Genomic DNA, 21,143 nt, shown 5'->3' with positions numbered 1-21,143 from the left:
ATTCTCAGTTTATGGACAGGTCGGATATAGGTGCTGGGGTTTAGGTAGAGACCATTCAGATCAGAGAGAGGCATTTTACATTTGAACCAACTGCATTTCAGCTTTGAAACTGGCAACACAAATGAGAGCGTCATATGCAGCTCATTCTCCTTTCTGATTGGATAATCATCTTGAGAAACAAAACACCAAATTATTACAAATAAATAAGACATGTCCATTGTTTTAGTAATTAAGTATCAGTATTGCCAGTATAGGCCAAGTTTATGAAATTTAAAATCAAAATCTTCCTTTCCTTAAAATTCCTTTAACTTTCTTTTATGTGCCAGACATAGAGTAAATATCCAGTCTATGGTGCCAGGCCCTTGATCAGGCTTTACTTCATTATAGTGTTAGATGATTCAGTGTTTTCATGCTTTTTATAAATGTTGTTATTCGGCTCTAAATTATGATTTCAATTATGTGGTAATGTGACTTTTTATATAGGTTTCTCTGTTGTATACGTCTAAATAGTAGTGGTGTATCCGTGCTGATGCAGCTGCTCCCCCTGCTGGGGAAAAGTCATTATTACATCTATAGTATATCTACTGTTGTCCACTTCCTACTGTGGGTTTGCTTCAGTCTATTCGGCATAGCGTGTGTTTACAGTCAGGTGTATATTTACATTGTATTCTCTATATGTTTGTTTGTGTATACACTTTTATTACAAATGTTATGTTTTAAATGCGGAACCTTTTATTCGTGACCCTGTTTCCTTCACGGACTGTAAACACCGCTACACGGACCATTTCCCCCACGCGACATTTTTGCTCTCAAAACAAACGTGACAGGAGAAACTTAAAAATACATATTTACAAGTTGAAGGTTTCTCCTCTAGAACATCACAGGGAACAAGAACTCAACAAAATGGAGGACTGCAGCTGAAAACAGTAAGAGATACACAAATGTACAGTTTACTCACAGGTGGGTAAAGCTCAGTTATATTTACTCCAGTAATTTTTTAAAGGCAAGGCAAGTTTATCTGTATAGAACAATTCATACACAAAGTAATTTAATGAGCTTTACAGAATTAAAAAAGACACTAAAATCACACAAATCAAAACATAAATAATCATCATGACATCAAAATCATAGTGGTGTTTGGTTTCATTCTCACTCCATTGTGTTTTTAAATCTCATACACTAGAATCATTGGATGATTACTGAAGTAAAGGTAAAAGGAGCTGTTAACGTGAAAACTACCACTTCATGACATCACAAGGTGGAACAGAGTATTTTGAGCTTTAGAGATCTAGAGGTGGAAGAGTAGCGAGTAGTAAAAATAGTAACATTCTAATAGTAAGGTACTGGTCCAAGAAATTACTCAAGTAACTCAAGAGTAAAAAAGTAATTGGTATAACTACTATTCAAGTAGACATGGGACGATATTGAAATTTTATGTAGCGATTATCATGGCCAAAATAACTGCAATTAGCAACTTGAATTATTATCGTGATATTATTGTTGACAGTTAAAAATGTTCAATTCAATTTATTTTTGTAAAGCCCAAAATCACAACAGCGGCCGCCTCTTAGGGCTGAATAACAGAAAGTTAGAAAATCAACAATGAAACAGAAACAGACAAAAAAAAATTATCAACAGAAAAAACAAGCAAATGGAGAAGTGTCCCAGAGCGGCCCCTGTCCTCAGTCCCTCCTTCTCTGCAAAGAAAAACTAAAAAACCCAGTGGGAAAAAGAGAAACCTCGATGAGAACCACAGTGAAGGAGAGATCCACTCCCATTGACGGACAGGCTGCAGATGTGTCCAGGACTAATGCTCATTTGCAGATAAAGTTACTTATGGATATCAATAATTATCATTTTAATATTACGAATAGAAATTAGATATATATTTTTTTTACTTTTACATAATTGTACTTTCTTATCACGAACTATGATCTAACAGCGATCATTATGTAGAAGTATTTTTTTTCTGCACATTCTGGAGATATTATAATATAAAATGTCCCATGAACGATTATTGTCGACCCTTTTTAACACGGTAAATTATATTATTGTTTATTATCTTATCTATCTCAAGTAGGAGTAAGTTTAAGAGTAAAAGTAAAATAGTGAAAAGTGCAATTTCTTTAAAAAGTTACTTAACTCATTCATTTATTTATTTACTATTATTATTTATTGATTGATTGATTTATTTATTTATTTTGATGGGATGGGGTGAGGCGTGAACCTTGATTTTGTTATCATAAAAAATGTTTTAAAAAATTGACCAAGTCACGTCTGGATGTAAGAATACCGTTACGTCATAAATACTTAAATAGAAGTACAAAGCAGCGGCCCAGTAAAAAAAAAATTATTTGAAACTATTACTTGAGTAAGAGTAACTAGGATCAATGCAATGTCAGCAGCTCTTATATTAGTTTGGAAGAGTGTTAGCAACAAGATCAATTCTCCTGCTATATTTATCCAACCACTCCACAACATCTGCAGATTAACTGGAGACATTTGACCTCATCTCAGTCTAACACTACAGGGAGATAGGAGGACGGTAGGGCATCTGACACACAGGGATGTAGAAGCATGGACAGGGCATTGGACACGCAGGGATACAGGCAACTGACATCTTTGTTTCTCCACAGGCTTTAAAAATGGAGTTGTTGGAGGCCAGACTCTCCTCTCTCTCTGTCTCCGGCCGCTCTGCTCCGCGTGACCCCGTCTACCTCCTGGACCTCTCTATAGCGCCTCCTCCTGGTGACACTGTGGTCGCGTCCTGCTCTGATTTCACCCTTCACCTCCACAACAAACAAACTCTACGCCTTCTACAGAGCTACAGTGGCCACAAAAGTCCAATTTCAAACGTCAAATTCACTCATAAGTCCGCAAACACTTTCTACTCCGCGTCTTTAGATGGCACGGTTCGTTTGTGGGATGTGCGTTGTTCCGGGAAAGAATCGGATCAGGTTTTTAGGAGCGATCCAGTTCACAGTTTTTCCAGTTTTGATTTGAGCTGTGACGATTCTCTTTTGTGCGCTGGAACGGAGCAGATAAACCATGAGGATAGTTTTCTTGTGTTTTGGGACGCGCGGAAACCCGGAAGTGCTTTGTTAGGGGTCTACTCCGAGTCGCACTCTGATGACATCACACAGGTGCTCTTCCACCCCACAGACAAGGACAGGTAAGGTGTTTTAATTTATATTCTAATTTATCAGTTCTTAAAGTTGCCTCGAACTTCTCTATCCCCACGGAGACACCAATCACTACGCTAAATTACAGGTCAGATTTGTGGAGAGATGAGCCCACTCACAATAAGAATGCATGTTTAAGCTTTACAAATACCTCTCATTGAACAAACGCGAGATGGATGAGTTTAATGTCATACTGTGGAACATTCCAGGCAGTGCTATCTCTATAAACATGTTCTGAAATGTCCCTGTGTGTCAGATGCCCTCCCTGTGTCTCCATGGAGTCTTATTCTTCGTAAAAGCTGCTAATCCTGTAGTTTAGACCTTTGTTGTGAAATGAATGGGATTCTTGGATTAGTTTAAAGTTCAGATTTCAGTGTCTCTCAAATATTAAATCTGGACTGGTTTGAGATATACCTTGTCGTATTTTACTGTCCATGTCAGGATATTTATAATTACAATGGCCTTAAATCTTGTTGTGATCCTCAGGTTGGCTTCAGGATCCATGGACGGTTTGGTGAATGTGTTTGATTTGACGAAGGGCTCGGAGGAGGACGCTCTGGTAGCCACGTGTAACAGCGAGTCGTCCGTGAGCGCTCTCTGCTGGCTGGGCGGGGAGCAGGGGTCGGGACAGGTGCGACAGGAGCAGACTCGGCTCCTCTGTGTCTCTCACGATGAAGGATTGAAGCTGTGGGATCTGGAGAGCCTGGAGACGGAGGGGGAGCTGACGGTCTACAGCACCCAGGACGCACGCACCACGATCGGACACAGCAGCAGCGTGAGTGGGCACTGGGCTACTATTGCCAGAATAATGCATCTTTGAAAACATTTTGGTGATATTTGGGGAGAGGAATGTAACTGAAAAACCACTTTTCTGAAGCAGTGGTATGTGAGCTCCATCTAGTGGTGTGCGATCTCCATCTACAATTCTAATATTCGCTGAATTGAATCTATTTTGTCCAACTTTTTATTGTCCTTGGCTAATTTCTTGCTTATAACGACCCTAGCAATGATGCAGTTCAATTTTACATCTGGCTCAGCCCTTTTGACATTGTACTCAGCTCTAGAAATTTAACTAGTATTTGATTTGCACATTTGCTTCATATGTTGGGGACAAAAATGGGCAATCATTTAAAATATAAAACAAGCTAATCAATTTCAAGCTAGGATCCTGGTCAGGAGTACCTAGCTGGAGGATTATTATGTGTTAGGTTGATGGGGAAACCAGAGGACGCAAGTTGAACATGCAAACTGCACATAGTTAGCCCCACACATCTTAAGAATCAAACCCTTTAATGCCACACCACACTTCTGTACAGCAAGAGAGTCTGAGCTCAGGCTGATGGTCCAAACCTACTCTACTATGTGATTTTTACAGTCGTGAAAAAACCCCTCACTTATCTCATGCATTCTGAGCATTCTGATTATTCACCACGATGAGTTTATAAGTGATTTTCACAACTCTCAGACCAGTGCCAAATTTAGCAGTCACAGTAGAGCTAACAACAACAACTAGCTAATGTACACTTCCTGATTTTTGGACAATAAAAAGCTTTACAATACACAGCAAGATGCATTTTTATCAAATACATGGGAAAGAATTAGATAAAGCCCCTGTATTTAATGCCCCCCTCCTGCCTCTCTCTTCAGGCTGACTCTGTGCTGGACTACCTGATCGGAGGTTGCTGGTTGGATTCTGAGGGGCAGCTGTTGGTGGTCGGGGGTAGCGTTGGAGGAGACATTCACCTCTTCACCTGCGATAAATCAGGTCTAAACCTGGTCAGGACTCTGAGGACCGGGCACAGTTCCACCGTGAGGAGTTTCGGGTTCGATTCCCAAAGTCTGAGTCTGTTCACTGGAGGAGAGGACGGAGTTCTACTGCGGTGGAGCCCGGACGAGAGGAGCGGAGGAGGTGGGGATTAAATAATAAAGTCTGTCTTAAAAACATGTCAAAACAGAACTGTAGTTCAAACGTATTACTCACTTTCCTAATGGATTCTGAACACCATAATTATTCACCACAAATGAGTTTCTAAGCTCTTTAGGCTAAGAACAACTAGCATGCTAACAGTGCACCAGTGTTACTTCCTGAATTCTGGACAAAATACTCTATAATGATGCAGAGCTGCTTTTAAAATATGTTTGTACTGGGGCAAGACATGGATTACCTTTGACTTAATTTCATAAAAAATCTGTTCCAGTCTCTTTAAATAAAATAATGATTAATTAATTAATCCATGATATTTAGAGAGTAACTCAAGTGTGATATTTGACTATGTTGCTATGTTCACACAGTTTTAGTCAGCAAAGTGTTATGCAAACTATAGCATGTTTAGTTAAAGCTGCGTAACTTCTCTTACAAATGAGAAAATGTGTATTTCCCCAGGAAGTGTAAAAGCAGCACTTTGTGACAAAGACAAATGGTTCTGTCTGCGTATCTGACAAGAACTAATTTTACTTCTTTTCATGGAAAATATGTTTATAACCCTTTAAATGATTTTGTTTTATGTTGTTCAGTTGCGGAGGGGGAGGTTGGAAGCAGCCGACAGGAGCAGAGTCGAGTGAAACCTGAGTCCTTAAAGAGTGAATCTGTGATGAGACTCAAGTCCAGACCTCACAAAAAACACAAGTTCAACAGAGACAAGAAAGTCACGTGACACCAACTTCACTTTTTTTATTTTAGCAAAATAATTTATCTGTACTAAAAAAGTAGATGAGTGTATCTCCAATTTATATTCCTCCTCTCCTATATTCAGCCTTTAATGCTGATACATGTAGTTTAATGTGTTTTATTATCATCATCATTATTATTAAGAGACTTTAATGTGATAAAATGACTTCTCTGGTGCTGTCCATTCTGTGCTTGAAATGCCAAATCTATTTGTTCCATTAGGCACATAAATTGGACTTATTTCTACCAGTTTGTCCAGTTTATTCAGGCCATTCACCTTTTAAGCAATAATGTAAAAAAAAGACTGAAATACTGGAATTGCTGTGTTTGGTCAAAAACCTTTAATAAACAGCTAGAAAACTAAGAAATTGTCTCATCTGTTTTCTGTTTGTAATTTATTATGCATAAGGGGAACCAATAAAAAACTTTTTTTAATCAAAAATAAAACTCAGTTGAACAAGTATGGAGCTGACATCACTTTGGCCTTTGCTGAATCGTTGGCCTAGAATCTAGAAACAAACTGGTACATGAACAAATAGTAATATTATATTTTGTATTCAAAATTACATTCTGTTTTAGAAACTTGACATTTTATCGTCATTGTGTTATCAGTTGTCAAGCCTTTTTCCTTAGTATCAAAATTAAGTTGTAATTTTTGGAATTTATATGACACTTATGCTAAATCTAAATACACTTAATAAATTCTACTACAACTCATCACTTGTGATTTTGATTTGATCAACATGAACAACAGACTGATAGTGTCACAATACTAAAATTTCAAACTATTTCCATACTAAGGAACAGACCTGGTACTCAATACTGGTATTGAACCCACAGTGATGATAAAAGGGCAAGGCAAGTTCATTTGTAATTCAAAGTGCTTTACAGAATAAGAAAGACAAAAAAAAAAAACATAGCAAAATGTGAAGTTTAATCTGTCAACTGGACAAATCGTTGTAGGCGTGAAGACATTTCGTTGCTCATTCAAGCCGCTTCTTCTGGTCTGGTCAGATAGCTGGTGGACACTGCCTTATATCTATCTGAAGGGAGGGGCTAACTACACTGAAACTGTAAACATCTATTGTCTCCAGATCAGACCTGGACAACTGAGGGATTAAACAGTCATAATTCTTTAGAAAATAGAATGCGATTTTCAACATTAAATGGTAGTACTTTGTTTTCTATTCCCATGTGTATTATATGTGTGTACTCCCTCAGTGTCCAGTAGGTTCATAGTGGTCCATGTGTGTAAACTAGTCTGTGTGTCTTATACTTGTGACAGATACAGAGAGACATCATGCTAAAGATATTCAGGAAAGATTCATTTCTGTCCTGTGAATGAGACTTTTTAGCATGAATACCTGCTCAAATACATTCGATACTAGATTTAGTATTTATTAGTATCTGATTTTCGATACTTGTGAAACATTTCCACTCGTTTGCTGAGCTTTGGCCTATAATTGGCTCAGTCAGTGGAGCGTTCGCCCACTCCTTCAGCTGGACACTTGGTCTGACTTGCCTTCAGTGAGTAACTTTGTGTGTACAGTTTTCCTTGATATAGGCTACAGCAATATGAAGGTCAAATCAAGGTAAACAGCTCTTTAAAAAAGATATGACATTTTGCCATTTAAATTAACCAACCATTGTCATTCCATAATTTGCTGACCCTGAACAATATATTTTAAGTTTTATTTATTTATCTAATAATTTAAATTCAAAAATATATAGACATCTCTCTTCATATTTGTCCTCTCACAGTCACAACCTGTTATGCCACTGTTACATAACCATCTGCCTGTCCAAGCGCTCCCTTCACCTTTCCCCGGGATACCCTTTCTCTCCTCGGGCAGCTGTGAGCCAACTCCCGGGGCTTTTACGGTCCAAACCAGGCCCCGAACCGTTCTCTGGTTTAGCCTCATTACCACAGGCTGAAACTGGGACACTCTTTACGATTTTACCCCGATCTCTCGCTCCTCTCCTCTGCCTCTCCACCAACCTCAGGAGCGCCGTTTTGACGTCACTGATTGACGTTTTGCCTCGGCCAATCGCAGCAGCGCAGGTTGTGACAAAATATGTGCCCCGAGTAAAATGTGCTGCCCTAACAGGTTTAATGTAGTTTTTAAATAAATGTGAGAAATGTGCGCAAGAGGAGAGGGTCAGATGGAGCAGAGGATGAAGAAAAAAGGGTCAGATGGAGCAGAGGATGGAGAAAAGAGGGTCAGACGGAGCAGAGGATGGAGAAAAGAGGGTCAGACGGAGCAGAGGATGGAGAAAAGAGGGTCAGACGGAGCAGAGGATGAAGAAAAGAGGGTCAGACGGAGCAGAGGGTGAAGAGGAGAGGGTCAGATGAAGCAGAAGGTGAAGAGGAGAGGGTCAGATGGAGTAGAGGATGAAGAAAAGAGGGTCAGATGGAGCAGAGGATGAAGAGGAGAGGGTCAGACGGAGCAGAGGATGAAGAGGAGAGCGTCAGATGGAGCAGAGGATGAAGAGGAGAGGGTCAGATGGGGCAGAGGATGAAGAAAAGAGGGTCAGACGGAGCAGAGGATGAAGAAAAGAGGGTCAGATTGAGCAGAGGATGGAGAAAAGAGGGTCAGACGGAGCAGAGGATGAAGAAAAGAGGGTCAGATGGAGCAGAGGATGAAGAAAAGAGGGTCAGATGGAGCAGAGGATGAAGAAAAGAGGGTCAGACGGAGCAAAGGATGAAGAGGAGAGGGTCAGATGGAGCAGAGGATGAAGAGGAGAGGGTCAGATGGAGCAGAGGATGAAGAGGAGAGGGTCAGATGGGGCAGAGGATGAAGAGGAGAGGGTCAGATGGAGCAGAGGATGAAGAGGAGAGGGTCAGATGGAGCAGAGGATACAGAGTTTCTTTCTGTCCTATGTGTTACCTGCTAGAGATAGAAATTAGCATCTTGGCTACAGATGGAAATTAGAATCTTTGCAATAATCTGACATATTTACTCTATAATTACATATGTTCAATAAATGTGCACTATGCATTTTTTCTGAAGGCAGGTCTCCATGGTGATGTTACCGCTTTGCCTGAAATGTTCCACAGTATGACATTAAATTTATACCACCATAGAGAGACGCAGGTAAACCCCACCAGTCAAATGTACAGGTCAGATCTATGAAGAGGCAAGCCTGTTCAGGGTAAATTACCATGTTATTTTGATAAACAGTTGTAACTGAATTTAATGCAAGGTAGAAAAGTTTAATGTCACATTGTTGGACATTAAAAAGAAAGTATTAACATCTCCATGGAGAAGAGCAGGTGGTGTACAGTTCATCAGAAAAGTTGCAGAGTGCACCTTTAATATACACTGTCCCTAATACTATCAAATGAATACATTCACTGTGAAAACCTCTATGTTTGTGCAGTTCTGTGTTGATAACTGTATATATCTACTAGTATGAACAAAGTGTCTTTATGTGGGCTACCTAATGTGAAAGCAGCATCTGGTAGGGAAAAGACGTTTTCTTTTTCAGTACTGACAGAGTCATAAAATGAGGAAATGGGAAGTTGTAGTAAAGTTATGTTGATCAACAATAAACATGGCTCTTGTGGGGACTTCTTCTTCCAGCGTTACCACCAGTGGCTCATCCAGTCCGGGGTGTAGACTTCTCCCTAACACCCGCGGCCATTGCGCGTAGTGCGTCTGTGTGCGCCGAGTCCAGCACGCTACGCTGCGTCTGTGTGCCATGGTCTCTGCCCAACAGTGTTGACAAAAGGGTGAAAAGAACAGCCCCGAACCAAAACGAGCCAAGAAAACTCCAAAACCGGGGCTCGGGACAGGACCTACAGACCAATCAGCAACAGGAATGTAATAGCGACAGTCCGCAGCTTTGTTTACGCGTATTTTGCTGTCATTTTATGGGAGTTTGAGGATTGTTGCAGTGCTGCTACTCGTGGGTTTGGCTGCTCCAGGCCGCTGCACTGCTCCGGGAAAGACATCTGCTGTTTGCCCCGCGCTGGAGGAATCAGAAGTTTAGATTTGATAACACCAGGACACAAACCTCCGCCTCCGTCTCCTCAGTGGATCCAGGACAGGTCTTACGCTCGGAGCGCATTGGGACCATCATCCACAGACCGCGGCTGCAGCTCGGGACTCCTGCTCTGTCTGTCAGCCTGTAGCATTAGCATTGCTAGCACCTGGATTTACATCTGCCTGGGATGATGGGTGATCGCCCAAACCAGCCCAGGTAACGCTGTTCCACGGGCAAACGCCGCCAAACACTTTTACGCACAGCTTTTACTACTGTTTGTGTTGCATAAGTAATGGGCAGTAGTAAATCTGGGGACATGCCCTGACCAATTCCCTAATTATTGATCCTACTACTCCATCCTAATGTGCTCAGTTTTCAGCCTACTTGCTTTGATCGGAGTTTGCATGGTTTATTTAGGACTGTTCATGATAAATTATATGTTAAATTATGCAGGATTTTGAATAGCAGCAAATACATGGCGATATATTTAGTAAATTCAATGAGAATGGCGGTGAAAAGAAGACTTATTATCATTATTATATTCAGTACTTGATAAATATACGATAATCATTGTTTTTGAATGCGCAGAGTTGAACACAAGTGCGCTGATTGTTTATGTTAGTGGCGATTCCAAATAAACCCGTTGCTCTGAGTGCTCTTTAGCTTCAGGTGGCTAATCGGAAAGCTAACCCGCGATAGCCTTAGCATCAACGTAAGCTAGGTTCGAAAAACAGTATTTTCTCTACAAAACGTCCATTTTTACAATCAGAACCGACGCGAACAATTGAACAACACAATCGTGATGTTTCATACGTATCCAAAAGTGAACTGTCTATCGCTGGAAGTGTAAAATTAAATGTAGTTGGCGTGAATCGGAGCTAATGTGGCTAAGCTAACGCACAGAGGCGCTGTCAAGTTTTGAATCTCGGAGGCCCAACATGGACAGTTCTCACGATCCCTGCTGCTAATCTAAAACCAGATGTGGCACAACCTTAAGACAACGTTTGTGAGGTAAAAGTGATTTATTATTTAGGACAACAAGTATCTTTTAGGTGGTAGAAACGTGTACATGTATCTTACGTGTTAAGGTGTAATGTTAGACCTATGCATTTAGCTGCGTGCCTAAAATGGCATAGGAGTCTTGCGTGTCTTGTAGGACGACCACACCAGTACATGGCGACTTCATGCTCCTTGTGACGGATTATCCAGACACTGACATGCAATTTGCCCAGTATTTTTTTGACATAGTACCGTTTTAAAAACCCTATTTCCCCTATCTGCAGTTCTGCATGCATTCATTCCACATTAGAGACTCATAACATTGCACTAAGTTACTGTAATGTAATCTAATTTGATCAATTTGATCCTCAAAATATACTTTAAAGCTCTCATATGGCTCAAAATTGACTCTTGTGAGTTTTAAGCCATGTTGCAATTTTTTTCCCATGGGTTTGTTTCATTCACACATGTTTTAGTCATTATTTATTATTAGTCTGTCTCCATCTCCAAATCTTAAAATGCCTTGTTAACAGCTATCTTTTGCCTTTTGTTCAGTAGAGAGATTGGCAATTCCAGTGCAGAAATGATCCAAGTGATTCAGCTGAAGGTGTATGGAGTTTAAAAACACAGTGGAGCACTTCCTGTAATACTGCATGACATCACAAGGCAAAACAGACTGTTTTCTGTTTGACAGCCTAAATATGCGAGGTGTGTTTGTTAAATATATGTGAATGAAACAAACATAATTTCAGGCCTGTTTTCGAATAAGGAAATTATAAAATGGATCAGAAAAAAACGTAATATTATCCCTTTAAAATTCTATAATAGCTTTGGGTGCTTTCTCAGAGGGTGCTTGGGTGCTTTGTCTCCTGTAGGCTAAATGGCTTCTCTCATTTCAGTAAGGGATCTATATATATTTATAGGTGGTTAAGATTTAATGTCAGTGTCAAAAATTAGTGTTGGTAATATAGCATTTGGCATTTGAACGTAGCCTTAAAATTGTGAATGGGTGGATGGGGTAAGAAATGCCATTTTGCCAATTAATAAATCTATTCTATATGAACATTCAATATGATATTCACTTGCCAAGTTGCTATCACCATTATTGGTCATTTTGAGAAGATCTATGACAAATTGCAGTATGAATGTTTGTTTTGTGCATGTCTGTTGAGAAATAAATGCATCTTGTTGCATCCATTGTACTGTAAAATCTTGTACAAATATATTTGGTGACACTGGTATGAAATAATTTGCATATTTGTTTGAGGAAAAGCAGTTTCAGGAGTAGCAGAGTAAAGTCAAACATTCAAATTTGAAACCACAAACAAATCACTACATGCCGCAGGTGAGGAAGGGGTGACAGCTGTAGATTTGACTTTTATTATGACTGAAATAGTGTTGTCACGTTAGTATAATTTCAAACTCGATTTCGATACTAAGGACTACTTTTTTAAGTATCGATACCTGCTCAAAAGAGTAGCTTTAGTATTGATTAGTATCTGATACGTTTGACAACCCGCGACTGAAATACTGTTTTGTATTCACACAGGTGGGAGGATGTGCATTTATAACCTGTCTCCTTGTACTTATCAACACTGAACTTTGACCTTTAGTGAAAGCGACTTTGTAAACGTGAACTTTGAACCAGGAAGTGTAAGGTTGAGTTTTCTTATTGGTCTTCTCTTTGGAAAGGTTGGTCAGTATTGAGCTCTAAGACTGTTGTTGTCAGGTGTAGGTTTAGTGCCGAGATTTTTTGGAAAGTTGCTTTTAAAATTGTTGCAGAGGCCAGAAATTTTCCAAAATTCTGTTTAATTAAAAGTGGAACTTAAAGGTAGACTATGTGACTCCACCTGCTCGTCTCCCTGGAGAGGTCATTGCTTTGTCTTGAATGTTTCACTGTGTGGTCTGAAAATTGTCTATCTCCACGGAGACGAGCAGGAGAAAAGCAAGCAAGTTACAAGTTAGTTCTGTGGCGAGGTGCCCCCACTCACAGTAAGAATGCATGTTTTTCAAGGTCATTCTGAGCAATAAAAACAAATGTAGCAACATTGTCTGGACAGAATGGCATTAAACTTGACTAAGTAATAACATCTCCATGGTGACAGACCCCCGCCACCACCACCAGAAAAGTTATGTGGTGCGTCTTTAACCTCTGAAAATTTGAGCTTTTTGGCTACGGTCAAAAAACAAGATTCTCAAAGTGCCACATTAGACCATTATTCATCCACTTCCTTCATATGGTGGTAGTTAGTACTTATAAAGCCACAGCTGCCCTGAGGGAGACTGATTTAAATGTTTCTGCTTATTCCCATCACTGCACATAACTAGACAAGGTGTGGAGTGTCTTGCCCAAGGACACAACGGTAATACATGCACGGGTAGAACAAACCGCCAAACCTATGATTAACAATTAGCCACATAAAGAAATAAGGATTAATATTGACAGTAGGATTGTTAAAAGTAATGAAAATTACTATAAAGAAAACAAAGTACTGTCATTTAATGTTGAAAATCATATTCTTTTGTCTAATGGGAGAGTGTTTTATTATTATTATTATTATTATTATTGTAGTATTGAAATCGGTATTGAGTCTGTTCCATAGTATCCAAATAGAGATTAAAATTGATATTTTGCAGTTTAATATTGGCTATTGATTTGGATTTGATATAAAGACATAGTACTAGTTGCTTATGTTATTTTTAATTTTTTTTGCGGTCTTTGTTACCAGGTAAATATTTCGACATGTCCTTTACGCTGATGTGAAAGTGCCACTGGTTTGTCAAGTTTATTTCACAATCTTTGCCTTATAAAAACAGTAGTAACTTCATTGGAATGTATTGTGTACAAGGAACTGAGGAAACTGATTGAGAATATTCTAAAATGCATTCATGTATTCATTTTTTATTTGATCACCCACTTTGGAATATTTGTTGTTCTCAATAGTGTTTGTGAAGGTACGTCAAAAAAAAAAAAAAAACAGCTGCTACCATGGAAATCGGTAGTGGTGCAAAACTAACATAGACATATACTGGTCAAAACAACATTAGAAAGTTAACGAAAGTGCGGTGGAACAATTCGATGAACTCCTGGGTCACACTGGTAAATTCATCTACCGCTCTTTAGTGCCAAAAAATTTGAATGAACGCTACGGCTAGTATTTAGCATCTTAAAAACTCCATTGGTTTAACATTTGGCTCACGGAAAATTCTATGAGCTGCGATGTCACAATCCCGAGTTTCTTGCTGCGATCCTGGAAGTTGGACCGCAGATCTCGGAATGGGGAGATGTCCGAGTTTAACATCAGATGCCCATTCAGTTGTCAAGTGGGAAAAAAACATGACCAGTAACGATTCAGTAAAGTAATAAGTACTAGGAAAGTGCTTAAATCAGCCAAAATGAGGATCCAATTAAGTTCATTTAGTAAAGCGGACATTGTTACATGAGCAGGTAATAAAGCAACGTCTGAGAGTTTGAGAGAGAATTTCTGCTTTTGTTGACATTAGCACTGTGTACACATTAGCAACATTAGCATAACAGCACATTTTTAACTGCAGAGGCTCAACAGCTGTGCAGGAGCAGGTTCACAGAAGCGGCTGGACAAAATAACACAAGTATGATCAATATTTGAACTGTCAGATATCAAACTTCATCCATATACAGGCCGCCGCCATGTTGGATTTTCTGACTCAGACCCCTGAAATGTTCTCAGCATTTCCGAAATTCCAAGATCGGTGCACGTTGCAGTTGTCATGTACAAGTCAGAACTCAGAAAATCCAATCTCTGAGGACGACTGGAACGCACCATCTAACTCAACTGTACAATAAAAGCAATCTTGAATCTTAAAATTTAAAACTATTCAAAACCAAATGAATAAAAACTTGGGAGGTCAGGATAATAGTGAGAGTTTATAACTGAGAAACCTTATAAATGAGAACGTCCAGTTCACTGAGCATTTAAGTTTAGTTTTTGGAGTGTAAATTGAACTGAAATGACTCATTTTTGCTTTTATTTATGACTGTTGTCTTTGTTCGCTTCAGTTGTTGCGAGTGCATGTTTGTCATACCTGAGCCTGGTGTGACACAGGATAAACCAGGTCAAAGTCTGGACTTACAGCTGTAGGGATGAGTCAAATATTGTATATCTGTATCAGTGACATCCAAGGGTTTGGGGAACATATCTAATTATTATTATTATTTTTTTATTTTTTTCTGACAAGCATTATGATTGTGGTTAGATTTGCAATTTATGTTTTAATTATAGGACTAATACAAGAATCATATTTCAGAACATGTTTCTGAAGATCTAAACTACAAGGCTAGCAGGTTTTGTGCAGGAAAAGACTGGAAATTTGGTTGTTAGTGGAGGAAATGAAGGTACTTAAAAAATGGCAGTATTTGTCATCTGCTAATTGTTTCCAATTAGATTGTGATTCGGATTCAATTATGATTAATCTTACTGCTAACAGCTTACTCCTAATGAGACATTAGGCTAAAAATATACATACTTACTTATTTAATACTAATACAAATACACGTCATTTATATATCATTTATATATATAAATAATATCTGCTGATATATATATATATATATATATATATATATATATATATATATATATATATATATATATATATATATATATATATATATATATATAATATCAGCAGATGACTCTTTACAGGCAAATTACAGGTCAGATCTGGTATTTTTGAGCAATAAAAACACCTTAATTGAATAAATGCCACATTGGTTATACTCCATACTGTGGAACATCCAAAACACAGCAATGACCTCTTCATGGAGACAAGTGAATTGAAAATTTACATATATGTAGTGCAACTTTACATGAGGCTAAAAGTAGCTCCTGTTTTCATTCATTTATTTCAGATACACTTAAAGCACATTTCACACGCACACACACACACATGCACGCACACACATATATATATATATATATATATATATATATATATCATATGTACATATATATTCCACATAGATACACATAGACTCATTCAATTCAAATGCAGTAAAAGGTCACTGACAGTAATTTAGATGCACAGTGTTGCTGTGAGTACCATGAGGCATTTCTAAATTGCAACAGAAAGAAAAACAGACCAACCATGGTAAGAACAAGAATACAGCAATGTAAAGGAAACGATAAGCATAAAGTAGAACCAACACTGATACAGAGAAAGTGCAGTATGACTTTAGATTTAAACAGGCCTCTCTCTGTATACAGACCAGACCATGTCTTTATGTAAAAATGTAAATTTATGAATACTTTGGTATTGCTTTTGTTTTAAATCGAGAGCATTTCACAGTTTCACCCCACACACAGTCACACAAAAACCTTTACGAGTGGTTCGAACATTATGTAGTATAAAATTTCCATAACCTCTCAGATTGTAAGTTCTCTCTTTAAGAGCAAAACACTTTTGCACATTACATGGTAATAACTTACTGAAGGCTTTGAATAATATAATTAAAGTATAATATTTTACAAGGTCAGGAAATTCAAATAATTTGGACTGGGTGAAAAGATTGTGAGTATGATCTAAATCCTGTCACTGTAAAAACTATTATACCATTGTTATCTTGTTTGTTTTTACCCACTCAAAACATGTAGTTATAAAAAAGTTCCGGCAGATGGCGCTAGGCCTGAATGTGGCAGCTTAGTGAAATCAAAAGTAGTTTGTGTGCTAATGCTAATGCTACATATCCTACACACAGCCATTATTTTTTCCATAGAGTCACATCTCCTTCAGTTGTGGCACATGTTGTTCTGCTGCTTCAGTTGAACTTCCTGAACACTCCCTTCCTCTCAGACGACAGAAGAATAGACCTGCTCTTAAACCGTATAGCGCCATTTACACTGACTCGTGTTTGATTTGATAATGATTTTTACGAGCACAAAACAAAAACGAGATTTTGATATCATTTTTAATAAATTATCAGTTTGGACCTCAACATTTTTTTTTTTTGTTGCTGTTATTGATACTTTGCAGCTGATGTCAACATTCCCTGGGGGTGTAATGCTAACAGTAGGTATTGCTCTGTCTGAAGCTTTTAATCAGAGCTTTGTTTTAACACAACCTGACGAGCTGATTTAGTTGGAACTACAACAGGTGAGATGATTTGTGCTGTTAAACAAGTCCCTCTCATATAACATTACAGTCACAAGCTAGCTAGCGTTAGCCAACAGTCACACTCACCTTTTTGTGTAAAATCAAACTCCTAAACAGAACCACGAATGCTCGGATTGATCACAGGCTCCTGAACGTGTGCTGTTCAATTTCATTTTGTATTAGTTTCTTTCAGGCAGTGTTTGCTAATGTGTGCATTGTCACACCATGGTAACTGCTGTAATTTCTAACATAGACATACATGAAGAATCCTCCCCAGCATGATGTCACTGCAAAGTATCAATAGTACTAGCCACACTTTTTGGAACTACAGCTTTTTGTCCGATGCATATGGAAAGGCTTTTTTTTTTTTTTTTCATGCAGTGATACAAGAGGATAAATGCAATGCCATACTGTGTAACATTCCAGACAAAACAGTAACATCTCCATGGAGACAAGCATCAGGAAAATTACTAGAGTACCTTTTAATGTTTTACTATATTTGTACAACTCTAAACACTAAACCTCTTCTCATCTTTATCTGTGCACACTTGGTTCTTTACGCTTTCCTCTTTCTCTCCTCTCATAATCCCTCCCTCTTTCTCTCTCCTCCCTCTCTCCCTCCCTCTCTCCTCTTCCCTCTTTCTCTCTCTCTCTGTTATGTAAGCCTGAGCAGCAGCAGCCTGAATCCTCCTTTCCTTCTCTCCTCCTCTCTTCTGTTTTCTGTCTCTCGTTTTTTGGATTTAACTCTTAACGAACGCTCGGGGCTGGACTATGGTGGTGACGGGGGACGCCTGTGTCCCTCTGTGCGGGTAAGGACCACTTCTAGACCTGGTTTAGTTCTGGTTTAGTCCTGGTTTAGACCTGGTTCTGGCCTGGTTCTGGCCTGGTTCAGTCCTGGTTCAGTCCTGGTTCAGTCCTGATTTTGGTTTAGATCTGGTTTAGTCCTAGTTCCTTGCATTTATCTCTTGATGTCTCTGGTTTTTTGGTCACATATGGTTTATTCCTGGTTAGGTCTTTGTTAGGTCTTTGTTAGGTCCTGGTGTGATCCTGGTTTGGTCCTGGTTTGGTCCTGGTTTGGTCCTGCTTTGGTCCTGCTTTGGTCCTGCTTTGGTCCTGGTTTGGTCCTGGTTTGGTCCTGGATTGGTCCTGGTTTGGTCCTGGTTTGATCCTGATTTGGTCCTGGATTGGTCCTGGATTGGTCCTGGTTAGGTCCTGGTTAGGTTCTGACTCAGACCATGGCTTATTACCTGGTTTACAGCTCATCCTGTTTCAGTCTTTATAAACCATACAACCTGCATACTATTAACATTTATTAAGTGTTTTTTATTATTATCATCGTGGCATCAGAACCTGTACTTTCTTTAGACCAGGCATGGCCAAACTGTGGCCCGGGAGCCAAATGTAGCCCTCAGACCAATTTTTCTTGGCCCTCAAGCTTCCAGGTGATTTGGTCCATATTACTTTAAACAGTATTTTTTGCTGTACATTTCTGAAAATCTACTTTAACAAGCCCATCTCAAATATTTAATGTGTCCCATTGAGGATGTAAGCGCGAATAAAAGTCTAGCGGTTCAGTCTGACGCAGATTCGAAGTATTCACTGTATTTGCCACCAGTCTATGGCCCTCAATCTCAATCTAGCTTTGTCTGTTTTTTTTTTATATGTGGCTCTTAATTAGAAAACTTTGGACACCCATGTTTTACACAATAGAATGTGATTTTCAACATTAAGTAGTAGTACTTTCTTTTATATCATTATTATCATATTTATCATATTTTATACATTTTCTTTTATGGTCTTGTCTCCGGGTACTCCCTCAATGTCCAGTAGGTTCATAGTGGTCCACGGTGTAAACTAGTCTATGTGTCTTATTCTTGTAAAGATATTCAGGAAAGGTTCATTTCTGTCCTGTGAATGTGACTTTTTTTAGTATTGATACCTGTGAAAAATGAGTTTCTAGCTTCAGTATTGGTTTTAATATGGACGAGTGCCTGATTTGCTGTACTTTTTACTACCCTACTATTAACTTGGTATTGATTTTATTTTTTGGCAGCTCTAAGTCACAAGTTCCAGATTTGAACAGAACATTTTGTAAACGATCCATGTTTCTCTTAGACGCATTTGAGCCAATGATGTCTCTTTTAAGATCTATAAACTTATGTATGCCTGGTACTGGTTAGATTTGTTTTACAATGTGTAAACGTGAACAACAGCTACATTTACAGGTGCAGTGTAAAACTTTTCTGGTACCGCTTGCTGGTCTCCATGGAGATGTTATTACTTTGTCTGGAAAGTTAAGGTTACTATTAGTCCTTGGTTTAGTCCTGGTTTTGGCCTAAACTGAGAACCAGGAATGAACCAGGGACTGAACCAGACCAATTTTTGATCCTTAGTTTAGTCCCTGATTTCGTGGTTTCCTACTGCCTGCATTATACCTGACTGCACTGACCCATGTGATTTAGTACCTAGCCTTTAGCCGTTAGCCTTTGCTGTTAGCATTAGCGCTGGGAGGAAGCAGATAATTGCCTTTGGACATTAGCGTCACAGATTATCAGACCCTGTTCAGCTGCGTCACTGTCACCCGGACTTAAGAGTTCAGAGGAGACAGCAACACACGGACTACAACGTGTACAAGAGACCCAGCTAAAGGATACTACTACTGTTACTGTTACTACTACTGTTACTACTACTGCCACTGCTAATTAGGGCTGTTGGATTTGGGGAAAGTGTCTTGTGATTAGATTTGTGACTTATGTTTTATTAAATGACTTATGTTCAAAGTTCACATTTTAAACACCTCCAGAACTGACAAACTACTACTACTACTAGCACTAATACAATTTTGCAGAATTTTAGTAGAATTCACATATTTTAGTAGGCTTGATTAAATTACTGTATTGTATCTTTAAAATGTACTTTTATCTTTTTTCCAGTTTGTTGCCAGTGCAGAGACACGAGTGAGATTTTCCTTTTCCTCAGTGTCCTTTTGGAGCTCTCCTTCATAAACAAAGCAGGGTGAATGAAGTGTCTTGCTCAAAGACACAGCGGCAGTGTGCTGGTTCAGTCTTGAGTCTGTCTGTGTGTGTATGATGTTTTGAAAGAACAGTGATCTAAGTGCAGCCTCAAGCATTCACTTCTTTCTCTCCTCTCACCTCTTTCTCTCTCTTCTATTCACTCTCCCACTCTCTATTTTGTTTCCTTCTCTCTCTCTGTCTCTCTTTTCCATCTCTTCCCCTCTCCTCTCTCTTTCCCCCACTCCTCTCCCCCTTCTCTCTCCTCCTCGAGCTTCTCTTCAGATAAAAGTCTTTTCCTTCTTCCCTCAGTCCACTCTGATGCTCAAACTCTAAACCAGGATTTTACATTTCTTTGAGAATCACATTCACCAGAACATGAGGTCATTAGGGTTCACGTGCCTGTGAAAAAACGTTTTGAGTGACAGAACATAGTGCCAGATTCAGGGCTTGAACCAACAACCGTATGGTCCATAGTGCTGGAGTCAGAACTTGAACTGGTGACCGTATGAGTGACCATGTGTATTCCTTTTATATTGGTGATTTATTTAGGTGGTTAATGATATTTGACCATATTAAGCTTCTGCAGGTTATTTCCAGTCATTCTGTGTTACATGTACTCTTCTGAAATGTGTAAAGATTTAAACCTTAAAAGGCAGTAGCTGACATTTGTATGAGGTCTTTCTGCACTGCTGGGCACTAGGGCTTCACAAAAATGCCTAAATGTGATTTTCCTGACAAGCATTGCACTTACTATTAGATTTGAAATGTATTCTTTAAAAATGGGTTACTGTTCAGAGTGAGGATAAGTTCATCTTCAGAATACAGGCCTCTGCTTTAGTGCTGGGGCAGTCCCGGTTCAGTTTTGGTTCAGTTATGGTTCTTTCTTTAGCCCTAACCTCTTCTTTCTTTCTTCCACAGGGCCATGTCGTCTGCAGCCACCACAGCGCCCTCTGTGGACAAAGTGGACGGCTTCTCGAGGAAGTCTGTGCGCAAAGCCAAACAGAAACGTTCCCAAAGCTCCTCCCAGTTTCGCTCACAGGGAAAACCCATCGAGCTCACGCCGCTGCCGCTGCTCAAAGGTGAGACACACACTATACATCAAACATATGTATGAATGTAAGGGGCCTATACTCTGCTCAAAGGTGAGAGGGAATAATATGA

The 21,143-nt window shown here is 39.1% G+C and overlaps 2 protein-coding genes across 3 annotated transcripts in view; both read left to right on the top strand.

Annotated features, from left to right (window-relative positions):
• The first annotated feature begins 761 nt into the window (after positions 1 to 761).
• Positions 762 to 6,206, top strand: wdr89 (WD repeat domain 89). 2 transcript variants are annotated; one of them, XM_033988425.2, is made up of 5 exons: positions 762 to 926; positions 2,637 to 3,172; positions 3,669 to 3,957; positions 4,830 to 5,091; positions 5,697 to 6,206. In XM_033988425.2, the coding sequence occupies exons 2-5, from the start codon at positions 2,646 to 2,648 to the stop codon at positions 5,834 to 5,836; spliced, it is 1,218 nt and encodes a 405-aa protein (XP_033844316.1). In that variant the 5' UTR covers positions 762 to 926; positions 2,637 to 2,645; the 3' UTR covers positions 5,837 to 6,206. The 2 variants fall into 2 exon arrangements, with proteins under 2 accessions (XP_033844316.1, XP_055086870.1); XM_055230895.1 differs by lacking the exon at positions 762 to 926 and adding an exon at positions 943 to 960 and having other exon boundaries at positions 5,697 to 6,009.
• A 3,255-nt stretch (positions 6,207 to 9,461) lies between these two features.
• ppp2r5eb (protein phosphatase 2, regulatory subunit B', epsilon isoform b) overlaps positions 9,462 to 21,143 on the top strand; it is a 37,177-nt gene continuing 25,495 nt past the window's right edge. The window contains exons 1-2 of the mRNA XM_033987997.2: positions 9,462 to 10,053; positions 20,901 to 21,061. Of these exons, the coding sequence (XP_033843888.1) occupies positions 10,025 to 10,053; positions 20,901 to 21,061 (190 nt within the window). The 5' untranslated portion in view covers positions 9,462 to 10,024. The remainder of the gene's footprint in view (positions 10,054 to 20,900; positions 21,062 to 21,143) is intronic.

The sequence above is a fragment of the Periophthalmus magnuspinnatus genome, chromosome 22 (assembly GCF_009829125.3).
Source record: "Periophthalmus magnuspinnatus isolate fPerMag1 chromosome 22, fPerMag1.2.pri, whole genome shotgun sequence".
NCBI classification, from domain to species: domain Eukaryota; kingdom Metazoa; phylum Chordata; class Actinopteri; order Gobiiformes; family Gobiidae; genus Periophthalmus; species Periophthalmus magnuspinnatus.
This window is presented reverse-complemented; position numbering and strand designations above follow the sequence as displayed.